General features: G+C 40.4%; 2 protein-coding genes across 2 annotated transcripts; one reads left to right on the top strand and one right to left on the bottom strand.

Moving 5' to 3' along the window:
• Positions 1–4,876: 4,876 nt before the first annotated feature.
• Positions 4,877–9,898, bottom strand: LOC146572168 (uncharacterized). The gene is made up of 9 exons (XM_085278607.1): positions 9,778–9,898; positions 9,210–9,500; positions 8,893–9,126; positions 8,683–8,787; positions 8,358–8,576; positions 7,543–7,872; positions 6,064–6,409; positions 5,915–5,972; positions 4,877–5,554 (listed from the first exon to the last, which is right to left on the bottom strand). The coding sequence occupies exons 1-9, from the start codon at positions 9,830–9,832 to the stop codon at positions 5,369–5,371; spliced, it is 1,824 nt and encodes a 607-aa protein (XP_085134733.1). The 5' UTR covers positions 9,833–9,898; the 3' UTR covers positions 4,877–5,368.
• A 3,244-nt stretch (positions 9,899–13,142) lies between these two features.
• Positions 13,143–18,334, top strand: LOC146572167 (uncharacterized). Its single transcript, XM_085278606.1, has 10 exons — positions 13,143–13,206; positions 13,290–13,523; positions 13,629–13,733; positions 13,840–14,058; positions 14,522–14,863; positions 15,707–16,052; positions 16,164–16,218; positions 16,722–16,864; positions 17,104–17,158; positions 17,685–18,334. The coding sequence occupies exons 2-10, from the start codon at positions 13,340–13,342 to the stop codon at positions 17,808–17,810; spliced, it is 1,575 nt and encodes a 524-aa protein (XP_085134732.1). The 5' UTR covers positions 13,143–13,206; positions 13,290–13,339; the 3' UTR covers positions 17,811–18,334.
• Positions 18,335–27,513: the final 9,179 nt, after the last annotated feature.

Here is a 27,513-nt window from a genome sequence, read left to right as displayed (position 1 = left end):
ATCAGTGATGGGAATAACGGCTGTTACTTTTTTCAGTAACTAGTAATCTGAATAATTACTATTTCTATTGTTACATCGCCGTTACTCAGAAGAAAATGCGGTGTGGACTGATTAGCTGAGGAATAATAAAGAAGTTGTGGTAAACCAATCACATGACCAATTTAAGGTGGCATAGCAACAAGATGTTATGTCAACCCAAGACTCAGGGTGGTCAAAAACCAAAAGAAAAAATCTCCACTGCAACGTGTCCAAGCACACTGGCTTCACCTGCACAGTGGTGGTACCAAGGTACGTATCCCCAACAAAATTTTAATTCCCCTGCATCGTGAGCACGTTTTGCACAGAGAAGCATTTTTTTGAAAAATGTATTGATAGCAAAGATTTTCTTGTAAAGCAAAGGGGGGCGAGCAAAAATAGTTTGGGAACCACTGTAATAAATAAACTTGGATGGATTTGATGCTGGCGTGACCAGAGTGCACACATCTGCTGTTGCTCACAGTGGTCCAAGAGAGTTTGTGTGTTTGCTCAGACACATGAAAAATTAGAGGGAACATTGTTTGTGAGTCAATATCCCTGACATGGATCCTGGAATGCCTAGAACTGTACAAGGACCAAAGACCCCTCATCACAAATCAGTGGGGGTGTGGGGAACAACACTAGAGGTTAATCTAAAGCCAGGAGAACAGTCACTGTCAACTGCAGGATCTGCAGAGGAGATGTTCTGTTCCAACTGCTGTTTTTCATTGGCTTCAGCCCCCTCACTAAGATCATTAACAAGACGGGCTACAGATACTGAGTACGAAGTGGAGCAGTTGTCAGTCGCCTCGTCTACACTGGTGACATCAAACTGTATAGCATACAAACTCAGACATCGCCTGATTAGCGAGGTCTGCATCAGGTGTTGAAGAAAGGTGGTGAGAATAGTGAATAGCTGGAACCTTAAGCTGGGTCCGTGGCTCCACCAGATACTAGAAATGATATCCACCACCTCTATCCAGAAGAGCTCAGTTCCTAGACAAAGGCACTGCACAAAACACTGAAGCTCCCAGGCCTAAGGCCTGAGATTGGAAGGTAAAGACTGCCTGCAGTTGGTAATTTTTATTTATATATATATATATATATATATATTTATATATCTGTGTGTGTGTTTCTGTCATGGTCCCTGTGCCTCGCTGGCTGACTCTGTTTGGCAACATGTTTTGTTTATTTATTTCTTTGCGCTCTCTCTCCTCTGCCGGGGCGGTGCTCATTACGGGCTCCCGCCCCTGGCCCACGCACCTGTGCTCACCGTTACACTTGCAGCCGATCCCAGCTGATTTGGAGCACTATTTATGACAGCGGACCTGTGTCATCCTTCGCTGGATAGTTTAGCCATCAGTGTCAGTCCCCCTGAACCTGAACCTGAGAGTTTGAGACTATCCCTAACCTGGACTTCTTTCTCTGTGTGTATATAGATCTGCCCTGGAACAGCAAGTGTGTGTGTGTTTGGATTAATCCCTGTTTCCCCCTGGCCCCCCGGACCCTTTCCCCCACCACACTGTATATATATTCTCACCTGGTGTCTCACTGTAAATAAACGCACTTTCTCTTTGCCAAGGATACCTGGTCTGCGCGTGAGTCCGTTTCAAACACTGTGACAGTTTCTTTCTTCCCCCATATCACTGGAAAAATGCTTACCTGTTGACAGTGCAAGCCAGACCACAATACACTGTGTTATTCAGCTTATTCTACAATACAATTTATATAGCACATTTAAAAACCCTAAGGCACACCAAAGTGCTTCACAATAAAACAGTAAAATAATAAATCTGAGACCAGATTTTTAAAATATTTTTGTTATTTGGTTCAAATGCTGATTTTTCTGAGTTTATTAAGAAATTCTTTTACTATGACAGCAGGACTTTACACTGTTTTCTTTTTCAGATGTTGTATTAACAGGAATAGTGAAGTGCACTGAACATACCACTGGATGGCACCAGAGGAATTTTCCGCACTCATTTTTTTAATGTGAGGGTTATGTACTTTCACTTCACTGAGGCAATGAAAGCTGAAAACTAAGCCTGTGTGTGAACACAACACTGAAACTGAGACTTTGTGTGCTGTTCATGAAGGAGTCGTGTCCTGTGCTGTTTGAGTGCCAGCTTTGTTGTTGTTACAGGCTGGGAGGATGAGGATGTGTTAATAGTAGGATACACAGAAGAGCCACCCGGAGGGCATAAGAAGGTGACAGATGAAGGTGTGTGTTTGTGCGTACAGAAGCAAGTCCTGGAAAGTTGTGAAAAATAATTTTTAAAAAGGATTTTTAGACAGACAGGAAGTGATAAATATGAACTCAAAGTAAATATGAATATAAATATGAACTCAAAGCAGGGTACTTATATTTACTATGGATTACCTCCTTACCATATCAGAACAACTTGTGGGCAGAGCTCCCTGTGTGCCTTATTTGGGAACAATGAATATGATGATTAACATTTTGAATTTTTCCAGAACATAAACCCTTTGTGATAAAGAAGGTAAGATTAACTGGGCCTCGGCTGAACTCACTTTACTTTTTGTTCTTTTAAATATTATTAAACACTAAGTAAATGTAAAAGTAAATATACCACTTTATTAGGTACACATTGGTTCCCCATTTTCCCTTCAAAGCTGTCTTAATTTTGGAAACATTTCCCACATTTGGTCCATATTGACATGACAGCATCAAACAGATTGTGCAGATTTATCAACTGCACATCCATAATGTCAATTTTCATCCCACCACATTCCAAAAGTGCTGTAATGGATTGAGATCTTCTTCCCGTGAAGTAAAGTAGTATGAGGAACTCATTGTCATGTTCAAGAAACCAGGTTGACATGATTTTAACCTTGTGGTGTATTATTCTGCCGAACACAGCACTCGAAAGATGGGTACACTGTGATCATACATGTACAGAGAAAGTATCCTCAGCACCATTACACCACAGCAGCCTGATCTGCTGATAAACAGGATGTTTCATCTTGCTTTTCCCAGCTTCTAATGATACACTCGAAATGTTCTAGGAAAAATTGAAATATTCAGACCAACTACTTTTTTCTAATATTCTGTTGTCTAATGTTGGTGAGTATGTGAAAATTGTAGCCTCAGTTTCCTGCTCGTTGCTGAGAGGAGGGACATCTGGTGTGACTTTCTGCTGTTGTAGTCCATCTGTTTGACATTTGTTATGTTTAGAGATCAAATCGGTCGTTTGACTAACAGTTCTTATCTGTCATTTCAAAGCTTACTGACCATTCTGATCTGACCTTTGTAATTCACTCAGAGAACTGCTGCTCACTGGTTATTTTCTCTTTTTCTAATTATTCTCTGTAAACCTTAGAGATCATTCTGTGGGAAAATCCCAGCGGATCAACAGTTTCTGAATACTCAGACCTGCTTGTCTGACACCAACATCTGTGTCACTTAAATAACCGTTCTTCCTCATTCTGATGCTCAGTTTGAACTATTTTTTCGGTTGTAACACGTGGTTTATCATTGCCTTCTAAGCAAGCCTGCAGTAGAAAAGAAGCATGAATGCAGATCCAAAACCTCTTCAACAACAATGGGGAACTTTTACTGTACTGGTGTTTTTAGAGACAAATTAATCAACAATATTGTCGATTAATTTTGCCTCTACTATGTCTCTCCATTTCATGCTGGACGGAGCACACAAGCTAAAGCACAAAAGGAACAATGACAATAATCCTACTGTAGTAGGAAGGCACATGACAATTGTAGAACAGTGTTTTTATTTAGAGAGATTTTTACATATATACACTTTCTCAGCTCCCTTCTCTGCCTTGCACATACCACACATCTCTCTTCTCTGGGCCCCAGTAGCTACTGAAAAAAGGAAAGGTGTAGTTGGTGTGAAGGCTGACAGACCTAGCTGTGCCAGGTTCCCCTGGCCAAATCACAACCCACTGCTCCACCCCTAACCTGCAGCTAAGCCACACACCATACCCTGCATACCCCCATCAATCAACTTGGCCAGCCAAGCTATGTCTGTATTATTGCCTCTGGACCTCCCCTCACTACAGACCCTCCCTCATTCTTCCACTCTCGCTCCCACTTTCCCCTCTGTGAACACCGCCCCCCTCCTCGGGCACATACCGCCTGGTATTTAGGACAGAATCTGGCTTAGAGCACTGGCTGATGCAAACCACAGGGCAGTTTTGTCATACCCCATGTGACCAGCCATCAGGTTGTAATGAGCCACCTGGAAAATAATTTCCTGGCAGCTTTTAGGCACCGACAACTGAGTGTGTTCTTCTTTATTGTGATTGTCAAGACTAACTCTATATAATCTGACCCTGTGTGCAACTTTAAAGCACACTGTTTGACCATCAATCATCATAACTTAGTCAAAGGCTGAGTGTAGAGGGATGTCACAAGACTGCTCCGGTGGAAAATCTTCCGTGGAGCACCCACACACATTGACGCAGTCCTAGTGGATGTTTTGGGAGACTTAGATTATTTGATGAGAAGAGGGAGGCCCTCCAGTCTCTGGCAAAATTACTATTGACCAACTGAAAGCACAAGAAAATCACAAATGGAGGCTGTGAAAAGTGTTTGAATGGAGCACAGAGACTACTGAGCTGTGTGTCTCACTAAAAACTGTAATGTCTGTGTTAGTGTGCTCTCTTTACTGAATGACAGTTTGACCACAGTGACTTCCACTTTTACTATGAAATATGAGTGTGAAGTGGTTTAAAGCTGACTCAGGAAACAACCAACCCACTAAAGTCTGTTTAAAGATAACATTTATTATTCTACTTATAATACAAAATGTTTGTTACATGTTCATAAATATGAAGTCTGTCCTATAAATCTCCAATGGATTTATGATGAAGACATTTTTGACTTTACAAGAAATTGAGTTCAACTGTTTGTTTTTTCTTTACTGCAATTTTTAGAACAATTTTGCTGGCATGTTGGGCAAAGCCTGAGATAATGATGAGCTTTTAATGTGTCAAAGACACTTTAAGAAACACATTTTAATATATACACATATAGATAAAGAGCTGCTCTTGAGGCTTCCTCTTATCTGGTGTGAGACAGAGCCTGAGAATTGTCTCAACACAAAGAGCTGGTAACCATTACAAATGTTTTAGTTTCAGTTCCTATGAGGGTTTGAAAGAAGCCTGTCAAGAGTGACCACAGTTTGTTCATACTCATCAGAAAAAGTAAATACAAGAAGTGAATGTAATACCAACATCATGAACAGAACAATTCAAGTCCTGTACAGGCAGATGTGTTTTTATATTTTATCTTCTTTAAGTTGATGTGTTGTACAGGCTCTAGGTGTCCACAGCCTGGTCATTGAGTTTTATTGATAATTATAAAACAAACTCACTCAGGTGTTGTGTTGTCTCTGAAGTTGACAACAGCGTAGGGGACATGCTCCTGCTCTTGAAATGACTGAACAGTGGAGTAGGGATGTTCTGTTTGGATCTTGGACAAGTTGATCTCGCTGTAGTCAAGTTCCTGCTCTGCTGGTTGAGCTGAGATGTCGTCATGCTGGGGTCCAAAATTTACCTGATAAAAAAGAGAAATAACATGTTAATAACATGTCGAAGGGAGCTGGCGACGGCTCCCGGGCCTGGCAGATCCCCATGTACTAAATAGAAGCGAAGAAAATAAAGAATGGAGAACCAGGAGGGAGAGAGGGTGGAGCATGTAAACAAGAATGATCAGCTTGCAGAACTGGGGGGAACCTATATAGATGAAAGCTGGAAGGAGGGTGTTTGTAGGGGTAGTCCTGCTCCTGAAATTCCAATACATAATCTCCAATATCTGTTAAAATGAAGCTGCTCTGACATGCATGAAGGAATAATCTAGATAGATCAGGGAGATGTTCCTCTGTTGTAGAAGAATTATTGCATTTATTTTGTTTACCTGCTCCAAGTTTTCCATTGTTTCACTTGTTGATGATTGGCTAGAAGTTCTCCTTTTTCTGGTTAATGAAATAAGGGAATATAAAAGTGAACAGATGGTGAAGGTCAGTGTGTGAATGACAGTTTGAAAGAGAACACAGTGATGCTCACCTAACACACCAGCAGACAGTGAGAAGTATTAAAACCAGCAGAGCTGCAGAAACTCCTGCAGCTGCTGGTGTCCATGTTCCTGTGATACTTTGGACAGTGAGAGTCTTTGGAGCAGAGCTGATATCTTTGTTGCTTTTCACAGCACAGGAGTAGCTTCCTGCATCCTCCCTGCTGACTGGGTCTAGGATCAGATGTTTGTTCTGGTTCTCTCTCGGGGTCAGAGGTCGACTGTTCAAATACCAAATGTAGTTTGTGTTGTCAGTCAGAGGACAGCTGGTGCTGCAGGTCAGTGTGACTCTCTGACCCTCTGTCACCACTGCAGAAGGACTCATCTTCACTCTCGGCTCTGAAAAACACTTAAACTTGTCAGTAACTGTAAGAGATATTTTATGTTAAGTGTTTCTTATAAACAGCAGGTTGGTGTTTAGCGTCAATGTTTCAAAGTGACTGAGAGAATATTTTTCTTTTACAAATATGAAAACTGTATTAGGTTTAAGAAAAGAAAACTACATCATTTAGTAAAGATTTTATTGTAAAGGATAACATAAAGAGCTTTAACTCTATGTAGGAGATGACAGATTTAATTGCTCACATAACTTAACATTTGTCTGTCTGTTCTTTCTCTGTTTGGGGACTGATAACCATGCATGGACTGAAACAGAAAACATAGACTAAAAAAACCTTTCATCACTGAATGAATGAGGAAATAAAATTGCATCAGCTTGTATAAACATCTTGAAAGGTCTGATGACTCCATCATGGATCAGGTTGTGTCTCCTTGACCAGTTTACATAGATGAATGATGGTGCTTCATGCTGTTTGTAACCCAAAATGAGCCCACTGGCAGTAAGTGGTCCACGGGCCACAAATCTTAGTGTACGTGTGACAGCTGTGACATTAATGGAGGACATTTTTAGTTGTAAACCCGACAGGATGAACCATAATCAATGGATTTATGAACTGGAATTCTGGCTGTGTTGGACTGAAACCTGGAAGAAGTTTGGTGATTTTGTGCTGAGTCTCTGCTTCTCATTGATGCTCTCTCTCCCTCAAAGCAACACAAGACTACATTTAAAGTCTAAAGTTGTGGACATTTTCTTTTTGACTCTTTCAGTAACAGTAAAGGTGAAAACTTGTGTATAAATATTATATCTCTCAAATCGTTCTCACAGATTGTTCTAGTCCTTATGCTAACACATACCTGGGGTGTATTTTCACCACTAAAGTAACAAGTGCAAACATAGGTGAGCAGAGCTGCTGTTAATTGCCATTAATAGCTAATAATTGCAGCTAACTCTGGAGTTGCTCGTGGATTTCATCATCAAGCTGAAACGTTGTAGTCATGCAGCTGTAGGCTGTTAGAGCTGGGTGAGTCTCCCCACTACCAGCTTAGATTAGTTTCTGTTAGCTTATTTGAGTAACGCACAGGACTAACTGGGATCTAAACAATGAACAGTGAGTCAAACAAGCTGTAATTACCTGTGACAATCAGAGTAACTCCAGGAAAATCAAACTCTTTCACTTCTTCATTTTCTGTTGTGATGGTGAACCTGTATTCTGCTGAGTCATCTCTCTTCAGCTTCTTTAATCTGAGGATGTGTTGGTTCTTCATGCTGTCATCATACTCCACATGATCTGCATCCTCAGTCAGCTGTTCAGCTTCTCTCTTGACTTTATACCAACATTTAGACTGTATCTGCTCATAGTCAGGATGTGAGTATTTACTGGAGATGTTGACTGAAGATCCTTCCAGAGCACAGATTCTGCTGTGGACATAATTCAACGTCCAGCAGGAATCATCACTAACACCTGAAATATGGATGGAATAGAGAAGAGATATTTAAACTTAATTAGTTAAATCAGTTTATTTATATCACATATTTAAACACAACAGATGTTGACAAATGTACTGCACAACAAGTAAAAAGCACTTTAAAGTATGCTTATAATAAAAACGACCAAATAATTAATAAAAGCAATAGTGAAATAATAATATTAAATATATATAGATGAAGAAATAAATACACTGGGGAAAATGACAGACTGAGTTACTCTTGGCTGAGACTGAAAAAGCTAAGCAGAAGTCAGGAGATGAATACTGTTAGTATCACAGTGAGCAGATCTGAAGAGGAAGACGAGTCCAGAGTTTTGGATCTGCAGCTGAGAATTGTGATGTGATCACCAACATTTTAAAACTGACCCTGAACTTTACAGGAAACCAGTGTGATGATTAGTCTTAATTGCAAGAAGTGGTGGTAATACTTTGTAAGTGGAGAGACAATAAGTTTACTCACAGACGTCAGCAGAGCGCACATCCTCAAGACCTTTTACAGCACAGGACAAACTGTCTGGCTGAGAGCTGGAAACTAGAATCTGTTTTCCCTCCTGCACTGTAGGCTTTCTGTTCTCATACCACACAAAGGAAATCAGAGGCTCAGTCAGAAAACAGCTGCTGTTACAGGTCAGTCTGATGTGACCTCTGTATTCAGCAGGAGTCCTCTGGACATGAATTTCTGTTGGGAGATGATGAACACATTTTCCACCAGTTCATCTCTGTCATGTCAAATAAATTAACAAATAAAAATGAAGTTTCAAAGAGCAGTTTGTCCAGAACTTCACCTCTGGGATATGTGATGGAGCAGGACTCGTCCACTGATGTCTGCTGAGAAGAACACATTCTCCCTTTAGCATAGGTCACACTGAAGCAGGTCTCTGTGATGGAACCTGAGAAAAACCAACAACTTTCAGTAAATTCATTAGAGTCTGAAGAGTAAAGTGTTTGTGTTTAACATCTCATAACATGATGAGGAGCTGTCCATCATGACTCACCCACAGAGACTTCAGGGGCTCTGAGATGCTCGTAGCCTTTGACAGCACAGGAGTATGTGGCTGCTTCCTCACTGCTGAGCAGCTCTTGGTACCAGGGAGACCAGTCCTCATAGAGAAACTCTCTGTTCTTGTACCAGATGTAGGCTGCAGGCTTTTCAGTCAGAGGACAGCTGCTGCTGCACATCAGTGTTACTGTCTGTCCCTCTGTGGCAGGAATCACCTTTACCTGCAGCTCTGAGAGGTCACATGACCAACATGAATACACTGATCATTCATAAACTCATTCATTTGTGATGCATTTGTAAAAAGAACTGTACCTGTAACATGGAAATTAATTCCACTTTGTTGGCACTTTGATCTGTCAGCAGTTTTAATGCAGCAGTAAAAATTTCCATCTCTCTCTGTCAGATTATTGATTGTTAGAGTGAAATTACTCTCTGCTGACATGCTGTACTTTACATGTGTTTCCTCTACTGAGAACTTTATCTTGGAGACAGTATCGTGTCCAGTGTACCAGCCATTTCTTGCAGTGGGATGTTGATGTGAGCAGGGCAGATTCACTGATGAACCTTTCAAGGCACAGATGCTGTTTGCTTTTCCCTGAACACCTTTAACACAACATGTGATTAGAAAACATGGTGAACATTTATGCTAACTTTCTTTTCTGTGCTAATCTGTGATGACAGCATGTTACTGTGAAGGATCACAATCTGGTGCTTTGATACACTTGAGAGTTCAGCACAGTAAAAGTACAAATCCTGTTAACTGTCAATCTTCTGTTTTCTAAAATCATTTTGTAACTTTCTGCAGGTTTGACACTAAAACTCCTGCCGTCCAGAAACATCATCACAGTCATCATGAGGAGGAGAAACAAATTATTCCTACCTGAGAGACACAGGATGAAACCCATGAACAAACATCCAGCTTCGGCCAACAACATGGCTGCTGTAGATTTTCTCTTCTAATGAGAAAGTTGATGTATGATGATTATAAAGAGCCGATCACTGCTGCTCTCAGAGTTTCAGAAATATCAGAAACGTGAATAAACGTTCAAATCAATATCTGTCTGACAGGAATGACTGACTTGTGTGAGTGTGTCAGCAGACAAACTGCATTCAGCTTTAACACCATCACTTCCTCATTTACTTATTTCCCCCACAAAGAGCCCTCTAGTGAAGAATCCATGTATTGACCTCAAATAAATGTATTTTCTATTTCTTGTCATCATTACTAAAATTATAATATTATTTTTTAGTTTACAAAACGTAAAAATTGCAATATCACTAAATTTCACATAAACATTTAGTGTTTATTTACAATTTAAAAAAAACCTTCAGTGATAACAATGACAACGTGAAGATGTGAAGCTGTTTGTTGTTGTTAATTTAACAGATGTTAAACCTCCAAACATGATGTGATTAATGTTTTAATTTTTGACACAAACAATGTGAAAGATTTTTATATTTGAAGCTGCAAATCACCCAGAAAGTAACACAACACAAAGCGCACAATTATTAACCCTTTAAGACCTACCATAGAACCAAGTCCGCCAGAGCTTATATTATATTTTTAAATGTTGTAGAGCCATTTTTGGGAGCATTTCAAGTTGCAATACAACAATTACAGCCTAAATTATAATAATATGTCTGCATTAAGTGCATAGTAATTACATAAATTACAAAAAAAGTGCAATAACCTAAAATTGAAAATTCTTGTTTTTTTTAACATATATTTCTAGTTAGAGAAATTTAAGAGGCTTATCCCTCAAAACTGTAAATACAAAAAAGTTGCACAAAATAGTTTCCCACCACAGGAAATTTATTTTGAGTGTCTTCATAGTTTTATTCTTGAAATACACCAATTTTTACCAATACACTGCAGGAAAAATATAATATAATATATAATATAATGAATATAAATATTATAGTGCAAATTTGCAAAAAAGCAGCATATGCATCAAAATAAATGATTTCCAGCAGTGCAATATGAGTCCTAAGCATCCCAGAAACGAAACAGAAAGTCATAAAGTCAAACATAACTTTTAAAAACACCAGTATAGGCTCATGAGGCCTTGATGGCAAAAAACTACATTTCCGCGAAAATGACGTCACTTCCGGTTTTGGGCAAGTCATGGCGGACATGCGATAGTTCGCATCTATTCCAACATAGGCAGTGTTATGAACAGCTGATCGGATTGGCAAAGCGTGTTTCTGGAATATTATGTTTTTGTTGCTGCAAGTGCTTTTTATGCAGTTTTTGCAAAACTATATGTGGAAGGAAACCGTGACGTAGGAAAAGCTGATGGCATAAGATGTAAGTACAACTCCTCCGGTTTCATATGCAAAAAAATTATTGCGCTAGCTCACGTGGTTGCAGATCTACTGGGATTTAAAAGTAGTTGTGCAAAACGGAGGGTGCCCGCTCTGAAAGGGTTAATAATGGATTGCATTTATATAGCGCTTTTCGAGACCCTCAAAGCATTTTACAATTCCACTATTCATTCACTCCCACATTCACACACTGGTGGAGGCAGCTACAGTTGTAGTCATAACAGAAGCGAGGTTATCATATTGCGCCATCAGCCCCTCTGGCCATTACCAGTAGGCGATAGGTGAAGTGTCTTGCCCAAGGACACAACAACAAAGACTGTCCGAGCCGGGGCTCGAACCGGCAACCTTCTGATCACAATACGAACTGCCAACTCTTGAGCCACGATCGCCCCATTCAACACAATCATGCCAGACATTGACACCACATAATATCATCAGACATCTTTAAATTGAAAATCAGGTATTTGTACAGCAGATGATGTTTTTTGTAGTGTTTGCTTTCATGTTGTTCTGTCTCTAAACACAATGAAATGCATGTGATGCAAAATACAAGACCTGCTAATCGTGTTACTTTAGGCGCTTTAGGTTTTCTTACTTTCTGGGTGATCATGTCTTCAGGTCGTTCTTTTAAGTTTGTTTTTTGAACCACAATATAACCTCAAACAATTTCATGTCTCTGCTTTCACCATCAATGCTGACAGATACATGCTCTTCCACTTATATGGTTAGAGTTCACAAGGAAGGTGGAGTTTATCACAGTTTCCACGGGGCAAGAGGTGAGGCGACCCTGGACAGCCCAACAGTCACTCACAGGGCAAACACAGAGAGAAAGAAAACTAGATGTACTCACACCTGTGAACAAACACAGGAAGAACATGTGAAGGCAAAGTCCCAGACATGAACCCACAAACTTGTTAAAGCGAGACAACCACAATAACCACTGCACCACCACACAGACAGAGCTTTCATGAAAACACAATGAAATTTGGGCTCGTCACATGTTTAATTGGGATCATTTGTCAGTGAAAAATTATAACGCCAAAAATTCTGGAAGAAAAATAAACAGAAAACAATTCATTCAAAGAAGATTCAGTATTTTGTCAAATATCTTATGTAATACATTCTTCACTAGAGGGCTCTTTGTGGGGGAAATAAGTAAATGAGGAAGTGATGGTGTTAAAGCTGAATGCAGTTTGTCTGCTGACACACTCACACAAGTCAGTCATTCCTGTCAGACAGATGTTGATTTGAACGTTTATTCACGTTTCTGATATTTCTGAAACTCTGAGAGCAGCAGTGATCGGCTCTTTATAATCATCATACATCAACTTTCTCATTAGAAGAGAAAATCTACAGCAGCCATGTTGTTGGCCGAAGCTGGATGTTTGTTCATGGGTTTCATCCTGTGTCTCTCAGGTAGGAATAATTTGTTTCTCCTCCTCATGATGACTGTGATGATGTTTGTGGAAGGCAGGAGTTTTAGTGTCAAACCTGCAGAAAGTTACAAAATGATTTTAGAAAACAGAAGATTGACAGTTAACAGGATTTGTACTTTTACTGTTCTGAACTCTCAAGTGTATTAAAGCACCAGATTGTGATCCTTCACAGTAACATGCTGTCATCACAGATTAGCACAGAAAAGAAAGTTAGCATAAATGTTCACCATGTTTTCTAATCACATGTTGTGTTAAAGGTGTTCAGGGAAAAGCAAACAGCATCTGTGCCTTGAAAGGTTCATCAGTGAATCTGCCCTGCTCACATCAACATCCCACTGCAAGAAATGGCTGGTACACTGGACACGATACTGTCTCCAAGATAAAGTTCTCAGTAGAGGAAACACATGTAAAGTACAGCATGTCAGCAGAGAGTAATTTCACTCTAACAATCAATAATCTGACAGAGAGAGATGGAAATTTTTACTGCTGCATTAAAACTGCTGACAGATCAAAGTGCCAACAAAGTGGAATTAATTTCCATGTTACAGGTACAGTTCTTTTTACAAATGCATCACAAATGAATGAGTTTATGAATGATCAGTGTATTCATGTTGGTCATGTGACCTCTCAGAGCTGCAGGTAAAGGTGATTCCTGCCACAGAGGGACAGACAGTAACACTGATGTGCAGCAGCAGCTGTCCTCTGACTGAAAAGCCTGCAGCCTACATCTGGTACAAGAACAGAGAGTTTCTCTATGAGGACTGGTCTCCCTGGTACCAAGAGCTGCTCAGCAGTGAGGAAGCAGTCACATACTCCTGTGCTGTCAAAGGCTACGAGCATCTCAGAGCCCCTGAAGTCTCTGTGGGTGAGTCATGATGGACGCCTCCTCATCATGTTATGAGATGTTAAACACAAACACTTTACTCTTCAGACTCTAATGAATTTACTGAAAGTTGTTGGTTTTTCTCAGGTTCCATCACAGAGACCTGCTTCAGTGTGACCTATGCTAAAGGGAGAATGTGTTCTTCTCAGCAGACATCAGTGGACGAGTCCTGCTCCATCACATATCCCAGAGGTGAAGTTCTGGACAAACTGCACTTTGAAACTTCATTTTTATTTCTTAATTTATTTGACATGACAGAGATGAACTGGTGGAAAATGTGTTCATCATCTCCCAACAGAAATTCATGTCCAGAGGACTCCTGCTGAACACAGAGGTCACATCAGACTGACCTGTAACAGCAGCTGTTTTCTGACTGAGCCTCTGATTTCCTTTGTGTGGTATGAGACCAGAAAGCCTACAGTGCAGGAGGGAAAACAGATTCTAGTTTCCATCTCTAATCATGACAGTTTGTCTTGTGCTGTAAAAGGTCTTGAGGATGTGCGCTCTGCTGACGTCTGTGAGTAAACTTATTGTCTCTCCACTTAGAAAGTATTACCACCACTTCTTGCAATTATGACTAATCATCACACTGGTTTCCTGTAAAGTTCAGGATCAGTTTTAAAACGTTGGTGATCACATCACAATTCTCAGCTGCAGATCCAAAACTCTGGACTCGTCTTCCTCTTCAGATCTGCTCATCTATGATACTAACAGTATTCATCTCCTGACTTCTGCTCAGCTTTTTCAGTCTCAGCCAAGAGTAACTCAGTCTGTCATTTTGCCCAGTGTATTTCTTTCTTCTTTTATATATATTTAATGTTATTATTTCATTATTGCTTTTATTAATTATTTGGTTGTTTTTATTCTAAGTATACTTTAAAGTGCTTTTTACTTGTTGTTGTGTTTAAATGTGTGATAGAAATAAACTGATTTGACTAATTAAGTTAAAATATCTCTTCTCTGTTTCATTGATATTTCAGGTTTCAGTGATTTCTGCTGGGCGTTGAATTATGTCCACAGCAGAATCTGTGCTCTGGAAGGATCTTCAGTCAACATCTCCAGTAAATACTCACATCCTGACTACGAGCAGATACAGTCTAAATGTTGGTATAAAGTCAAGAGAAATGCTGAGGAGGACGTCAGGAGGAACCTGACTGAGGATGCAGATCATGTGGAGTATGATGACAGCATGAAGAACCAACACATCCTCAGATTAAAGAAGCTGAAGAGAGATGACTCAGCAGAATACAGGTTCACCATCACAACAGAAAATGAAGAAGTGAAAGAGTTTGATTTTCCTGGAGTTACTCTGATTGTCACAGGTAATTACAGCTTGTTTGACTCACTGTTCATTGTTTAGATCCCAGTTAGTCCTGTGTGTTACTCAAATAAGCTAACAGAAACTAATCTAAGCTGGTAGTGGGGAGACTCAGCCAGCTCTAACAGCCTACAGCTGCATGACTACAACGTTTCAGCTTGATGATGAAATCCACGAGCAACTCCAGAGTTAGCTGCAATTATTAGCTATTAATGGCAATTAACAGAAGCTCTGCTCACCTATGTTTGCACTTGTTACTTTAGTGGTGAAAATAGATCCCAGGTATGTGTTAGCATAAGGACTAGAACAATCTGTGAGAACGATTTGAGAGATATAATATTTATACACAAGTTTTCACCTTTACTGTTACTGAAAGAGTCAAAAAGAAAATGTCCACAACTTTAGACTTTAAATGTAGTCTTGTGTTGCTTTGAAGGACAGAGAGCATCAATGAGGAGAAGCAGAGACTCAGCACAAAATCACCAAACCTCTTCCAGGTTTCAGTCCAACACAGCATGAATTCCAGTTCATAAATCTATTGATTATGGCTCAATTCTCTCGGGTTTCCTACTAAAGATGTTCTCCAGTAATGTAAAAGCTGTCACACGTACAGTACAGTAATATTTTTACATTTCTGGCCGTTTGAACATTTACTGTCAGTAGGTTCATTTTGGGTTAAAATCTTTACTAAATTGTACATTTTTTTCCTTAAATTTAATACAGTTCTAATATTTGTAAAAAGAAAAAAAATGTTCTCAGTCACTTTGTAACATTGATGCCTAAAAACCAACCTGCTGTTTATAAGAAATAACTCTTACATTTACTGACCAGTCTGAGTGTTTTTCAGAGCTGAGAGTGAAGATGAGTCCTTCTGCAGTGGTGACAGAGGGTCAGAGAGTTACACTGACCTGCAGCACCAGCTGTCCTCTGACTGACAACACAAACTACATTTGGTACTTGAACAGTCGACCTCTGACCCCGAGAGAGAACCAGAACAAACATCTGATCCTAGACCCAGTCAGCAGGGAGGATGCAGGAAGCTACTCCTGTGCTGTGAAAACCAACAAAGATATCAGCTCTGCTCCAAAGACTCTCACTGTCCAAAGTATCACAGGAACATGGACACCAGCAGCTGCAGGAGTTTCTGCAGCTCTGCTGGTTTTAATACTTCTCACTGTCTGCTGGTGGATCAGGTGAGGATAAACACTGTTTCCTCTGTCAAATCTCTTAGGTTTCATCTAGAATTTACACACTAACCAGACACCACCTGTTCATGTTTGTATTCACTATTTTTCATAAACCAGAAGAAAGAAGAACTCTCACCAACCTTCAAGAAATGAAGATTTGGATGATTTGGAGGTGATAAAAATAAAGTACAGTTTTAGTACAACACAAAACATCAGTGTCATTCTATACTTTTTCATACAAGTCATTTTTTAAGAGATGATACGTTTCTTATTCATTATTTAATCAGATCATTGTTCTTTCTTAGTTTTTTGTCTTCTTTTAGTTTTTCTTCTGCTGACACAGAAATGTTATGTACCACATGTTTTAAGGTCCTGTACTCCACAGCAACAAATAATAGACCAGTCAGTTTTTTAAAAGCTTCATGATAGTTTTTTTTTTTTAAATGTCAGAGCAAATTATTTAAACAGACTCACTCACATAGTTTAACTCATATAGAAGATCTATGAATATAAGTTTGAATCTACTACTTTGGGCTAATTCTACCATCCAGCTGAGCTCTTAGTTGAAGGATCTGCAATAATGTATTCATTATTGTAAAAATAACAACAATCATCATCATCACTGAAAATGTAACTTCTCTGTTTCTTTGTTATCATTTAAACTTTGGTCCCCAGTATGACGACATCGCAGCCCATCGAGGAGAGCAGGACCTGAACTACCAAAGACTCCACGTCTACAAGAATGAAACAGATTCTCTCTACTCCACGATTCCTCCATCTCAGCCCCGAGAACAACATCATATCCACTACAAACCTGAGTATGTCTGAAACATTAATTACACTGTAAACGAGGGCTATATTGTTACAAAACTGTAGATTATTACAGACTGGGCTTTATAATAACCTGAATAAGATCCAAGTGGATTATAGAGTTCATTACTTTGTGTTTTGAATATAGAGGGCTGTGAGCTCCTTTCCAGATTCAGTGGATCAAATAAGGAAATTGTTTTTGTTTTTGTCTTATATTTCACATAGTCAGTCATCTTTTTTTAACTAGATCAAAGAGGACTTCCAGACAGTCTCCAAGAAGAACATCAGACAACAAAGAGCAGGTACAGAACTGGATTCAAACAAAAACATCTCATCTGTCGTGTTTGTCTTCACCTGAAATAATCCAAAAAGTCTTCAGCTTTTTCAGTTTTCTCACAAACTCTACCTGAAGATTTTCTTTTATAGAGTTTTTATTAGATTATATACAGTTACACCATGAACATCATGTGACAGGGACACACTACTATTATATTTTGAGATACTACAAATGCCATACATCGACAATCATTAGGCTGATATCAGGCTTACATATTATTTTTGGACATTGAACAGACGTGAAGTTTAGCCCTGACTGTACACAGATTTCACTCTGATTTGAACTACATCAAAAAGCCATGTAGTATAATTTATGTTAATAAACTTGGAAATAATTCCCTGAAACGACCACTAAAAGGCTTGTTTACCACATGTTTAACACAGACATTTATCAGTTGAGCTCTACAAAGTGATGTTTATAATGCTCTGAAAGGAGAGTGAGCTAAAGATTTAGTTTAATATAAATGTATAATTACTGTCTCGTCTCCTCAGATGAACCCTGAAAGTATCTCAGCTCAGTCAGCAGAGCAGGATGATCATCACTACAGGAGACTGCACTTCAGTCAGAACCACACAGCTGATCTCTACTCCACCATGGAGACACTGCCTGCTCACTAAAGAAGAGTTTGTTACCATGGTGATTTAAAGGAACATTTTGCGGAGAGTTTGTGTCTGAAATAACTTCAGTGTCACAGCAGAGACACCACAGCTGGTGTGTCTGTCAGTGGGTTTCACACATTGTACTAAAACAGACAACACAGGAAAGTAATTAACAGAAATATAGAAATACTTCAGCTTCACTTTAAAGAGGTCTAATGAAAATAGGAGACATGCTAATGATATTACTCTGTGAGCTTTGGTTTGTTTTACTTTCTGGGTGCTCTGCAGCTTTGACTGTAAAATTATTAACTCTGTTTCTGACGCAACATAAAACATCAAAGTCATCACGTCTGCAGGTTTAACTTCTGTCAAGTGTTGGGGTTTTTTTTCTAAACCACAAAATAACAACTAAACCACATGTCTCTGTTCCCACTGTTACACTGACAGGTATTGATGAAAATATAATTACGTTTAATTACATTACATTTAATAATTTCCTATGTGTACTTTGTAAAAACTAAACAATAAAAAGAAAAAATGCAGCAAAGAAGAAAACAAATTCTAAGGAACATTCAATATGATGTCAGTGCATCGATTCTCCACTAGAGGGCTCTGCTTTGTGGGAAAGACATATGAGGAAGTGTTGCTTTTAATGCTGAATGCAGTCTGTCTGCAGACACACTCACACGAGTCACATCTTTTTAACCAACAACACAAAGCATCCCTCTGAAAATGACATAAGGGCTGAACTAACAACACGTAATAGAAGCATAACAGAATTTTCATGCTGGTGAGTATTTTTTTTAGGTAGGGGAGACCGGGGATAGTTGTAACATGGGTCAGTTGTAACTCTTCCAATTTCTCCAATCAGGGCTAAGTTTCAAATGATGTGACTCATCCTGTGCATGCCCAATTCAGCTCTGCTATCACATGTGAAAAATCAGCACATTTTGTCAAACACAGACAATTTCAAGGTTCAAGGTTCTTTATTTGTCACATGCATAGTTATACAAGTATAACACACAGTGAAATGTAGCCTGACACGCTCCTCGACATGTGCAAAAATTGGGGGGGGGTGTAGAGGAAGAACATTATATATATATATATACATACATATAGTATATACACTGGGTGAATGTGCAGTAGTAGCAGCAAGCAGGTGAATTCTGTACATTAATATGAATAGACATCTGACTATTTTACGGGATAGACAATATAAACATATTTAAAATTAAAGGAATTGAAATGTACATTGTGCCTTGGTTTAGAGTGTCTGGAAGAGAGTCCTGTCTCAGTCAATTATAGATGATGTGAGAGGGCGGGTGTGTGTGTTTAGGGCACGGATGGCTTGGGGATAGAAGCTCCTCTTGAGTCTCTCTGTCCTTGCCCGGAAGATGCGGAACCTTCTACCAGATTGCAGAAGTTGGAACAGTTTGTTGCCAGGATGGGACGGGTCCTTCAGTATCTGCGCTGCTCTAGTCCGGCATCTCCTGGTGTAGGTGTCCTGAAGCGGGGGGAGAGCAATCCTGCAGCAGCGTTCTGCTGTACGGATCACTCTCTGGAGAGCTTTTTGGTCCTTCACACAGCTGTTCCCAAACCACGATGTCATGTTCTGTGTGAGGATGCTCTCCACAGCGCCTGTATAGAAAATCCTGAGGATCTTTGGAGAGACCCTGAACTTCCTCAGTTGTCGTAGGTGATACAGGCGCTGCCTAGCCTTTTTGGTCTGGACCTGAATGTGGGCAGCCCATGTCAGGTCTGAGGAGATGTGGACACCAAGATACTTGAAGGACTGCACCCTCTCCACTGGAGCTCCATTGATGATAATGGGCTTGTAGTCTCTGTGCTGACCCCTTTTGAAGTCCCCCACCAGCTCCTTGGTCTTGCTGACGTTCAGCTGGAGGTGGTTGTCCTGGCACCACGATGCCAGATTCTTCACTTCATCCATGTAGGCCGCCTCATCGTTGTTGGAGATGGCACCCAACACCACTGTGTCGTCAGCAAACTTCACAATGGTGTTGGAGCCGTGGGTGGCCACACAGTCTGAAGTGTAGAGGGAGTAGAGCAGTGGCGAGAGGACACATCCCTGAGGTGCTCCTGTGTTGATGGTGATGCTGTTGGAGAAGCACCTGCCCACCCTCACCACCTGAGTTCTGCCAGTGAGGAAGTCCAACACCCATGCACACAGACGGCTGTTAAGTCCCGGATCCCTGAGCTTTGTGAACAGTCTGCAGGGCACTATTGTGTTAAACGCTGAACTGTAATCAACAAACAGCATTCGCACATAGTTACCCTGTTTCTTGTCCACGTGGCTGAGAGTGGTGTGTAGGACGTGGGCGATGGCATCCTCTGTGGATCTGTTGGATCTGTAGGCGAACTGCAGCGGATCTGTGGTGTCTGGGATGGAGGAGGAGATGATGTTCTTCAGCAGCCTCTCAAACACCTTCATTACTACCGAGGTCAGTGCAACTGGCCGGTAATCGTTCAGGGATGAGGGTTTGCACGAAACACGAAGCACGAAACACGAAAAAAAGTAATTTGTATGCCAAAAAGTAAGTTTTTCTACTTTATTTCAATTTGTAATAGCATTATCTGCTTTGCAGCTAAACTCAAACTTAAATTATGTTATTTGTATGTCTATGGGGATATATTCTGTGTAGGTCTTTAGTGCTAATGTTTTAGCCGTTGGCTGTAATGTTAGCTAGTTTATGGCTATAGGAGTCTGGGTCAGTTGTAACAGTAACAGTCTGGGTTAGTTGTAACAATAATGTATGTTACAACTTACCACACTATTACTTTAACTTATATTGAAAAAGTTGGGGCAACGACATCACCCATGACAGCTGGGATAGGCTCCAGCGCCCCCCGCGACCCTGAAAAGGATAAGCGGTAGCGAATGGATGGATGGATTTACAACACACTTTAGTCCTCCTGCTCAGTGGGGAAACATTTTTTTTTTCACTTACTGCAGTAGAACAACTTTATGTGAAAAACTGATTTGCAGTGTAAATGTAGTTAAACTTCTTTACACTGACAGGATGGGCTTCTCTGGTCCCACCAACTTAAGAATAAAGTTTTTATAAACATAAAACTTAAGCATATGTGTAAGTTCAAAAAGTAATCAGTAATCTGCAATGACTCATCTGTTCTTTAGTTCACTGCCACTAGCCCATCTTGTCAAACTCAATACTGGCATCATTACTCTTGTCCAGTCATCGTCTTCTTACCCACCCTCTCTAAGCCAATCAGCTTCCATTTCACTCTGCTCCACCACAACCACCCACACATGCAGGGCTTGGGGTGCAGCTGTGTCACTGAAGTGCAGGGGAGGCACTCCCCCTCTGTCCCCTTCTGGCTGCCTGTGGCTCAATTTTCTTCACACACCCCCATTCTCTGTGAGCCATCGGGGTGTAGCGGCTTTGAGGAGGAGTTGGCTGTCTGATTGGAGTCTGGGATGCGGGGCTTCCCTGCTACTGCGGGAGCGGTCTTCTTGTCTCCACCCCAGGGAAAAGGGTAACATCTCCTGGTGTAGTTTCCCCCTCTGGTGCTGGTTGTGCCTGGACCTGGGGTATAGAGTATGTTTGGGGAGTGTGATTGTGTGTACAGTGTCTTTTTGTGTCTGTCTCCACATTGGGTGGAGTATTTGTATATGTGTGCATGAGGGTGGGAATGCATGTTTGTGTCTGTGTGTGCCTGTTCGTCTGTGTCTATATGTCAGGTCGGGTCTTAGACTCCACCTCTCTGGGAAGATGCCTGGTGCCTGTGGCTTGGTTGGGCCCCTTCCGGGGGGTGGGGGGCCCACAGTCCTCTGGGCCTGCGGCAGTGCATTTCCTGTTAGTGACTTATATAGTAATAACACTAAAGTTGTTGCTTATGAGACAACTATTAGGATAATAAGCATACAATGAAAAGCATTTTGAACAACAATACTTAATATGACTTAAAATCACATAATTGAGTTTGTGATAGATATATTTATTGTGGGGTTTTCGTATGTTGTTAAATAAGGACACAGACACACCTTGTGTCTTGTGGTAGAAAAAGAGACTTTAGAGGAAGGATCAAATCTAATTTGTGTAGCTCTACTTGCTGGATTCATACTCATCAAGAACCTTCAAATGTGTTTTTGTAATTACACTCACTGCCAGAAGAGAGCTAAAAGTAATAAATGTAGTCTACTTCTAGTCTACTAATAAATATAGCAGATAATGCCAGAGAGAGAGAGAGAGAGGGAGTGACACAATACGGCTCAGTGAAGTGTATCACACTATGCACACATCATTCATTGTAACAGCTGTCAACAACGTTTTTTCTTCTGATTAGGTTGGTTGAGTTTCTGGTGACCTCTTCAGGTTGTACACTGTAAAAAAAATCTAATTTTATAAGAAATCTGTTCTGTGAATTACACATGAAACATGGTTTTTGAAGGAGGATTTAAAACACACTTTAGTCCTCCTGTTCAGTGGGGAAACATATTTACTAAAGCAGTGTATTTATATCTAAATTCATGATATTCATACTTAAAACTTGGTGTAATATTACGCTGCGCTAACTTAGAGGAAAGTATTTTGCTTTTTACAACATTTATTCATTTTATTTTATTTTACCTTACCTTATATAAATATAAATACTATATAGATTCCATGTTTTTTTGTGATCTTTATTGTGATCTGGAATTGTTTTCCTGATAAATTGATATATGTGAATTTTACAGGTCATGTTATAGTTACACTGAAATATATGTATCATTACAAATCGGAAAACATGCTGTAGTTCTGGTCTCACTGAAAGTTTTCTTTTCAGCTATACATGGCTGTGACAGGTTATCATGCTAAAAATGATAAATATGATTCTGTTCAGACCAATGTTCACAGGCTTGCTCCTGTTTGTTGTTGTGGAAAAATAGGGGGAAAATGGATCAACAGGGTTTGTACCACCATTGACAAAAATGCTCAATTATAGCAGCTCTTGTATATCCGTCGCGTGGATGCAGTCTTGTCTCATCAGTGGTTGGGAGTGAAATTCTCACCATCATGTAGGCACCAGTTTGGTAATGAAGTGTGTCATGGCCTTGAGCAAAGCTTAGTTAGAGTTTATGAAGACTGAAAAACAACTACAACTTTGTACAAGAAAGTTACAAATACATATCAATAGTACACAGAGGTTAGAGGAGGTGAAACACACATTTTCCATCACATTTGTCATTCCCCTTCATCAAGACCAGGTATTTAAGGAGCAGCTGTGGCAGCAGTTCTCTTCCTGATCATTGTCTCCTCTTCAGCATTAACTCATGCACACATCCCTGTGGTGATGATCACTTTGTGAGTCTGACACAGAAAGCAAATAAGTTATTTTGTCCTGAGTTAATGCCCCTTAAAACTGACCTATTTCAGACTTACAGTTCAATACTATACAATATAGCAAATCTCCAACTGGACAGTGTTAAATAAAATTATTTCCTTTTAAACTTGAAGCTTTGAACATATTTCTTTTTGCATTGGGACAGAAATTAATATGAAAAAGGCTCTTTTCAAATTTGTTTGGGTGAGTGGAAAATATTTTTTGTGGTATCGTAAAAAAATATTTGTTATATAAATATATTGGTATGCATAACGTTTATTATTCATAGATACAGATACATAGATACAAGCTCATGTTATTCATCTGAAGAAACAGACAGATAGAATGAGTGTGATAAAGCAGCGGTCCCCAACCTTTTTTGCGCCACAGACCGATTTATGCCTGACAATATTTTCACGGACCGGCCTTTAAGGTGTCACGGATAAATACAACAAAATAAAACTAGTACCGGTACCGAAAAAAAGAAAATTTATTCATAACACACATGAAAAGACCAAGGAAAACCAAGTAAATGATAAAAACGATAACAAAATAACGCTGAAAACCGATAAAAACCCTGAAAACTATACATTTCACACCTGAGCCTCAACTCTCGCAGCCCGGTGCCAAACGACTCACGGACCGATACCGGTCCGAGGTCTGGGTGTTGGGGACTGCTGTGATAAAGGACATAGTGTGTTGTTACACTGGTAATGCCAGGAGAGGCAGTATCGGTTCTGTAAGAAAGTGGAAGAAGAGAGCGTCCTGCAGGAGGCAGTGAACAGACACTGATGTTATGAACATGTGGCTAAGAGAAGGTTCAGTAAACAAGTAGCAGCAATATTCCTGTGTGAGGCTCAGTCATTTCATTTTTATTTTTTGAAGATAAAACATCCTAAAGGTATATATAGAAAACATGTTGATCCTGAAGCATTTATTGAAGCTTCTGAGCTATTTGTGTAATCTTCTCCTGAAGTTCTCAGGTAGATTTGGCCTTTCGATTGGGAATTTACCATCTTGTACAAAGTTAAAGACTTTTATTTAAGTTTGGTAGAATTCTATTTCAAAGAAAAGCAAGACTCTCTGCTAAGTTGATGAAATCACATTTTGCATTCTAAGTGGATGACATCACACTCCATTTGCACTCCCTGACATGACACTCCAGATCAAAGGATCAAAGGGAAATTGAGCAATAACATTAAGTAGGACATCAGCATGCTCTCAGTATGTCTCAGAACTGTGCAACTGTATAGGAACACACCACGAGCCAACCTTTAGTCAAAGATTTGACACGTTAAGTGTATGAAACAAACCCAAACCCCGATCGAATAGAGAAAATATCATTCGACATTGTAAGACAAAAGACAAGAAAAATGCAACATATGCAGCAAAACCTTGATCCCCAGGAAGGGACCTCATCGGCCGCTGTTCGCCCTAAGCAGCAAAACCCAAACCCAAGAGGGAAAAACAAGACACCAAATGAGGGGACTCCATCTGATGCTGCCAAACCAAAGGGTGCAAACAAGAAGAAGATGCAGAAAAGTGCAAACCCAAACCCCAGAGCCAGAAACCCTGGACCCAATCGAGGGCCTGTGCCACATCAGCCCAATGCCCACTTTAAACCCAATAATGGGCCTGGGCAACATTGGCAAAATCCACAGTTTTTGCCAAAACGAGGGCCTGTGCCACATCAGCCCAATGCCCACTTTAAACCCAATAATGGGCCTGGGCAACATTGGCAAAATCCACAGTTTTTGCCAAAACGAGGGCCTGTGCCACATCAGCCCCATCCTGACCATAAAACCACCTGGGCCACCTCAGCCACAGCCTCACTTAACACCAAATGATGGCAGTCGTCCATACAATGAGACTGATGAACTGGGTGCGCTGAGATTCCACCTGCAGGAGGCTCAGCACATGTGCAAAACCAATCTTTATAAAATGACAGCTGCAAACCACAAAGCTGCTGCAGCTAAAACTCAGAATGATTGGGTTCGCCTGCACCTACAGTGCTGTAGACAAAACGCTCAAAAAACCATCCTTGAGCTCCAAAAACAGCTCGAAGAGGCTCGTAGAAAGACACCCGAGGAGAACGTAACCCGTGAGGTGAGTGAGCCTCCTGTTGAAGACAGCAACACAGCTGTCACAGCTGCAGAGCTGAGTGTGGATGCTTCAACACAAACTGCAGAAGCTCCACACACAGACTCTACATACGTAAAAACTGTTCGGGAAGCTGAGTTGGAGGTCCAGTGCAAAAAACAGCAAGAAGAGATCGAACAACTCCGTGAGCAGCTCCTCAAAACTCAAAAGAATCTTGAAGAGGAAGTTGCAAAGCGCAAAGATCAGGAACAAAGAGTCAACTGTGAGCTCACTGAGCTGAAAGACAAACTCAGCACCAGTGAGGCTCTTTGTGAAAAAAATGATTTGAAGGCGCAAAACTTAAAAGAAAAGCTGGAGAAAACCAAAGCTTCCCACCAGGAAATCGTGGAGCAAAACCTGGAGAACACAACAATCCCCAACCAACTCGGGCAAACAGAGGAAGAAAAGATCACACTTCAGGAGTTTTTGCTGTCTCTGCAAGAGACAATAAAAAAGCAAGAAGACCAGTCCAACGTTGCCAATCCTGAAAATTCTCCAGCCCGAAACGAGACACTCCAGGAGAAACAGCCAGAAAAAGAGGAGGCCAGCGCTACCAAACCAGAAAGTCCAGAGGCCCGAGATGACCAAGTGCCAAAAGAAAAACCAAAAAAGAAAAAGAAGCGCAACTGGTTTTGGAGACTATTCACCTAAGTGACTTCCACTCCGTCTCCTATAAAATCACAGTAATATACAACTAAATATTATCAGTCACTTCCAGTGCCAAAACAACCATTTAAAAGCATATTTGCTTTAATATTGAGTTGTGTATAACTTTGTCATCGGCTACACCCCCCAACCGGTCACGGCAGATGGCCACCCCTCCCTGAGCCTGGTTCTGCCGGAGGTTTCTACCTTTTGAAAGGTAGTTTTTCCTCCCCACTGTCACCAAGTGCTTGCTCATAGGGGATTGTTGGGTTTTTTCTTTAGTTCAGTTCAATTCAGTTCATTTGTATGTAAATACTGTTGGATTGAATTGAACTGAATTAAAGAAGATTTTTAGGAGACGGCGTAATCACTGAGTGAACCAGGGTATTATAACATCTTACCCATGAAAAACTAAATCAACCAATCAAATAAACAATTGGATTTAACAAAACATCTGAAGTGTGAACATTTTGTCTCATTTAAAACATGTGAAAATGTCCAATTATAACAACCTAACAGCAGAAATAAAAATGTTTACATCCTGGTTGAAAACATTGTTCTGTGAATGATATCCACTGTGTCTGTGCTGTTGATGCCTTTTGAAAAAAAAGTTTAAAGTATTGTAGTTGAGTACAGCTCCAGGTTTTGTACAGAGCACTTTCCATTTGCTGTAACTTTACTCTGCTATCTCATCAATAATGAATTTGATCATCATCTGTTCCCTGAATGCAATTGACACCCTCTTCTCAACGAGAAGCCTGGGCTCGGGTGGGCCTGAGTGTCCTGGAGGTACTTTCCCTGCCGGATACACGGGTGGCCAGGTCGTGTGCCTGGCGGGACTGTTGAAAAGTTATTAGCTACATTTGCAAAGCCCTTCATGACATTCTTGTTTGTCGGACAGTGGTCAGAGCTATCAGTGGCTGATGAGTGGGACATGAAATGTCACCTCTCGGGACACTGGGGAGGGAGCCTGAGTTAGTGTCTTGGGTTGAGAGATACTGACCTCAAACAGCTTGAGGATCTGCGGCTGTATGGTCTGGACACTCAGGTGAGGAGAGGAGCTGAGCTGGAGACATCTGACAGAGGCCCTGGTTCAGAAGATCTTAAACTCCCAGTTTGAAGTGAAGACAGAGCTGAGTGTAAAAGCAAAGATCTCAATTTACTGTCTGAGCTACGTCCTTATCTTCACCTATGGTCATAAGCTTGATTTAAAGATTGAAAGAATGAGATCACGGATACAAGCAGCAGAAATAAACTTCCCCTGTCAATCTTTTCTGTTCTGCGAGAGCAGACTTTTTATTTATTTATTTATTTTTTTAAGTAGAGCAAATATATAACTGTGCTTTAAAGAATATGATTGTTTCCTTGCATGACAAATGGAGATGAGTTCTCCGTCACAAATGGTGTGGTCACCTGCAGGTTGAAGGTCATTGCAACTCCAACCCACATCCACTGCTACTATACTTAAAAGAAGTTAGGACAACATTAAAGACTTTGTTCAGGTAATTGCATTTGGATCACCTAAATCATGCCTGGACTGACAAACAAATCATCCTTATAGATGTTACAACATGCCAAGCTTCTGTTGTTGAATGCA

Source organism: Mchenga conophoros, linkage group LG6, assembly GCF_057382185.1.
Source record: "Mchenga conophoros isolate Kocher_MC1m ecotype Shallow Benthic linkage group LG6, M_conophoros_male_GT1.1, whole genome shotgun sequence".
NCBI lineage: Eukaryota > Metazoa > Chordata > Actinopteri > Cichliformes > Cichlidae > Mchenga > Mchenga conophoros.
The sequence above is the reverse complement of the archived record's forward strand: the minus strand, read 5'-3'. Positions and strand labels throughout refer to the sequence as shown.

Excerpts from the sequence above, each read along its gene's own strand:
- LOC146572168 (XM_085278607.1), bottom strand. The coding sequence starts at position 9,832 with ATGTTGTTGGCCGAAGCTGGATGTTTGTTCATGGGTTTCATCCTGTGT. Across the intron at positions 7,873-8,357 it reads TGTGCGCTCTGCTGACGTCT|GTGTTAGTGATGATTCCTGC; the intron begins GTGAGTAAACTT and ends TCCATATTTCAG. Across the intron at positions 6,410-7,542 it reads AGTTACTCTGATTGTCACAG|AGCCGAGAGTGAAGATGAGT; the intron begins GTAATTACAGCT and ends AGTGTTTTTCAG.
- LOC146572167 (XM_085278606.1), top strand. The coding sequence starts at position 13,340 with ATGTGCAGCAGCAGCTGTCCTCTGACTGAAAAGCCTGCAGCCTACATC. Across the intron at positions 14,059-14,521 it reads TGTGCGCTCTGCTGACGTCT|GTTTCAGTGATTTCTGCTGG; the intron begins GTGAGTAAACTT and ends TTGATATTTCAG. Across the intron at positions 16,053-16,163 it reads ACTGTCTGCTGGTGGATCAG|AAGAAAGAAGAACTCTCACC; the intron begins GTGAGGATAAAC and ends TTCATAAACCAG.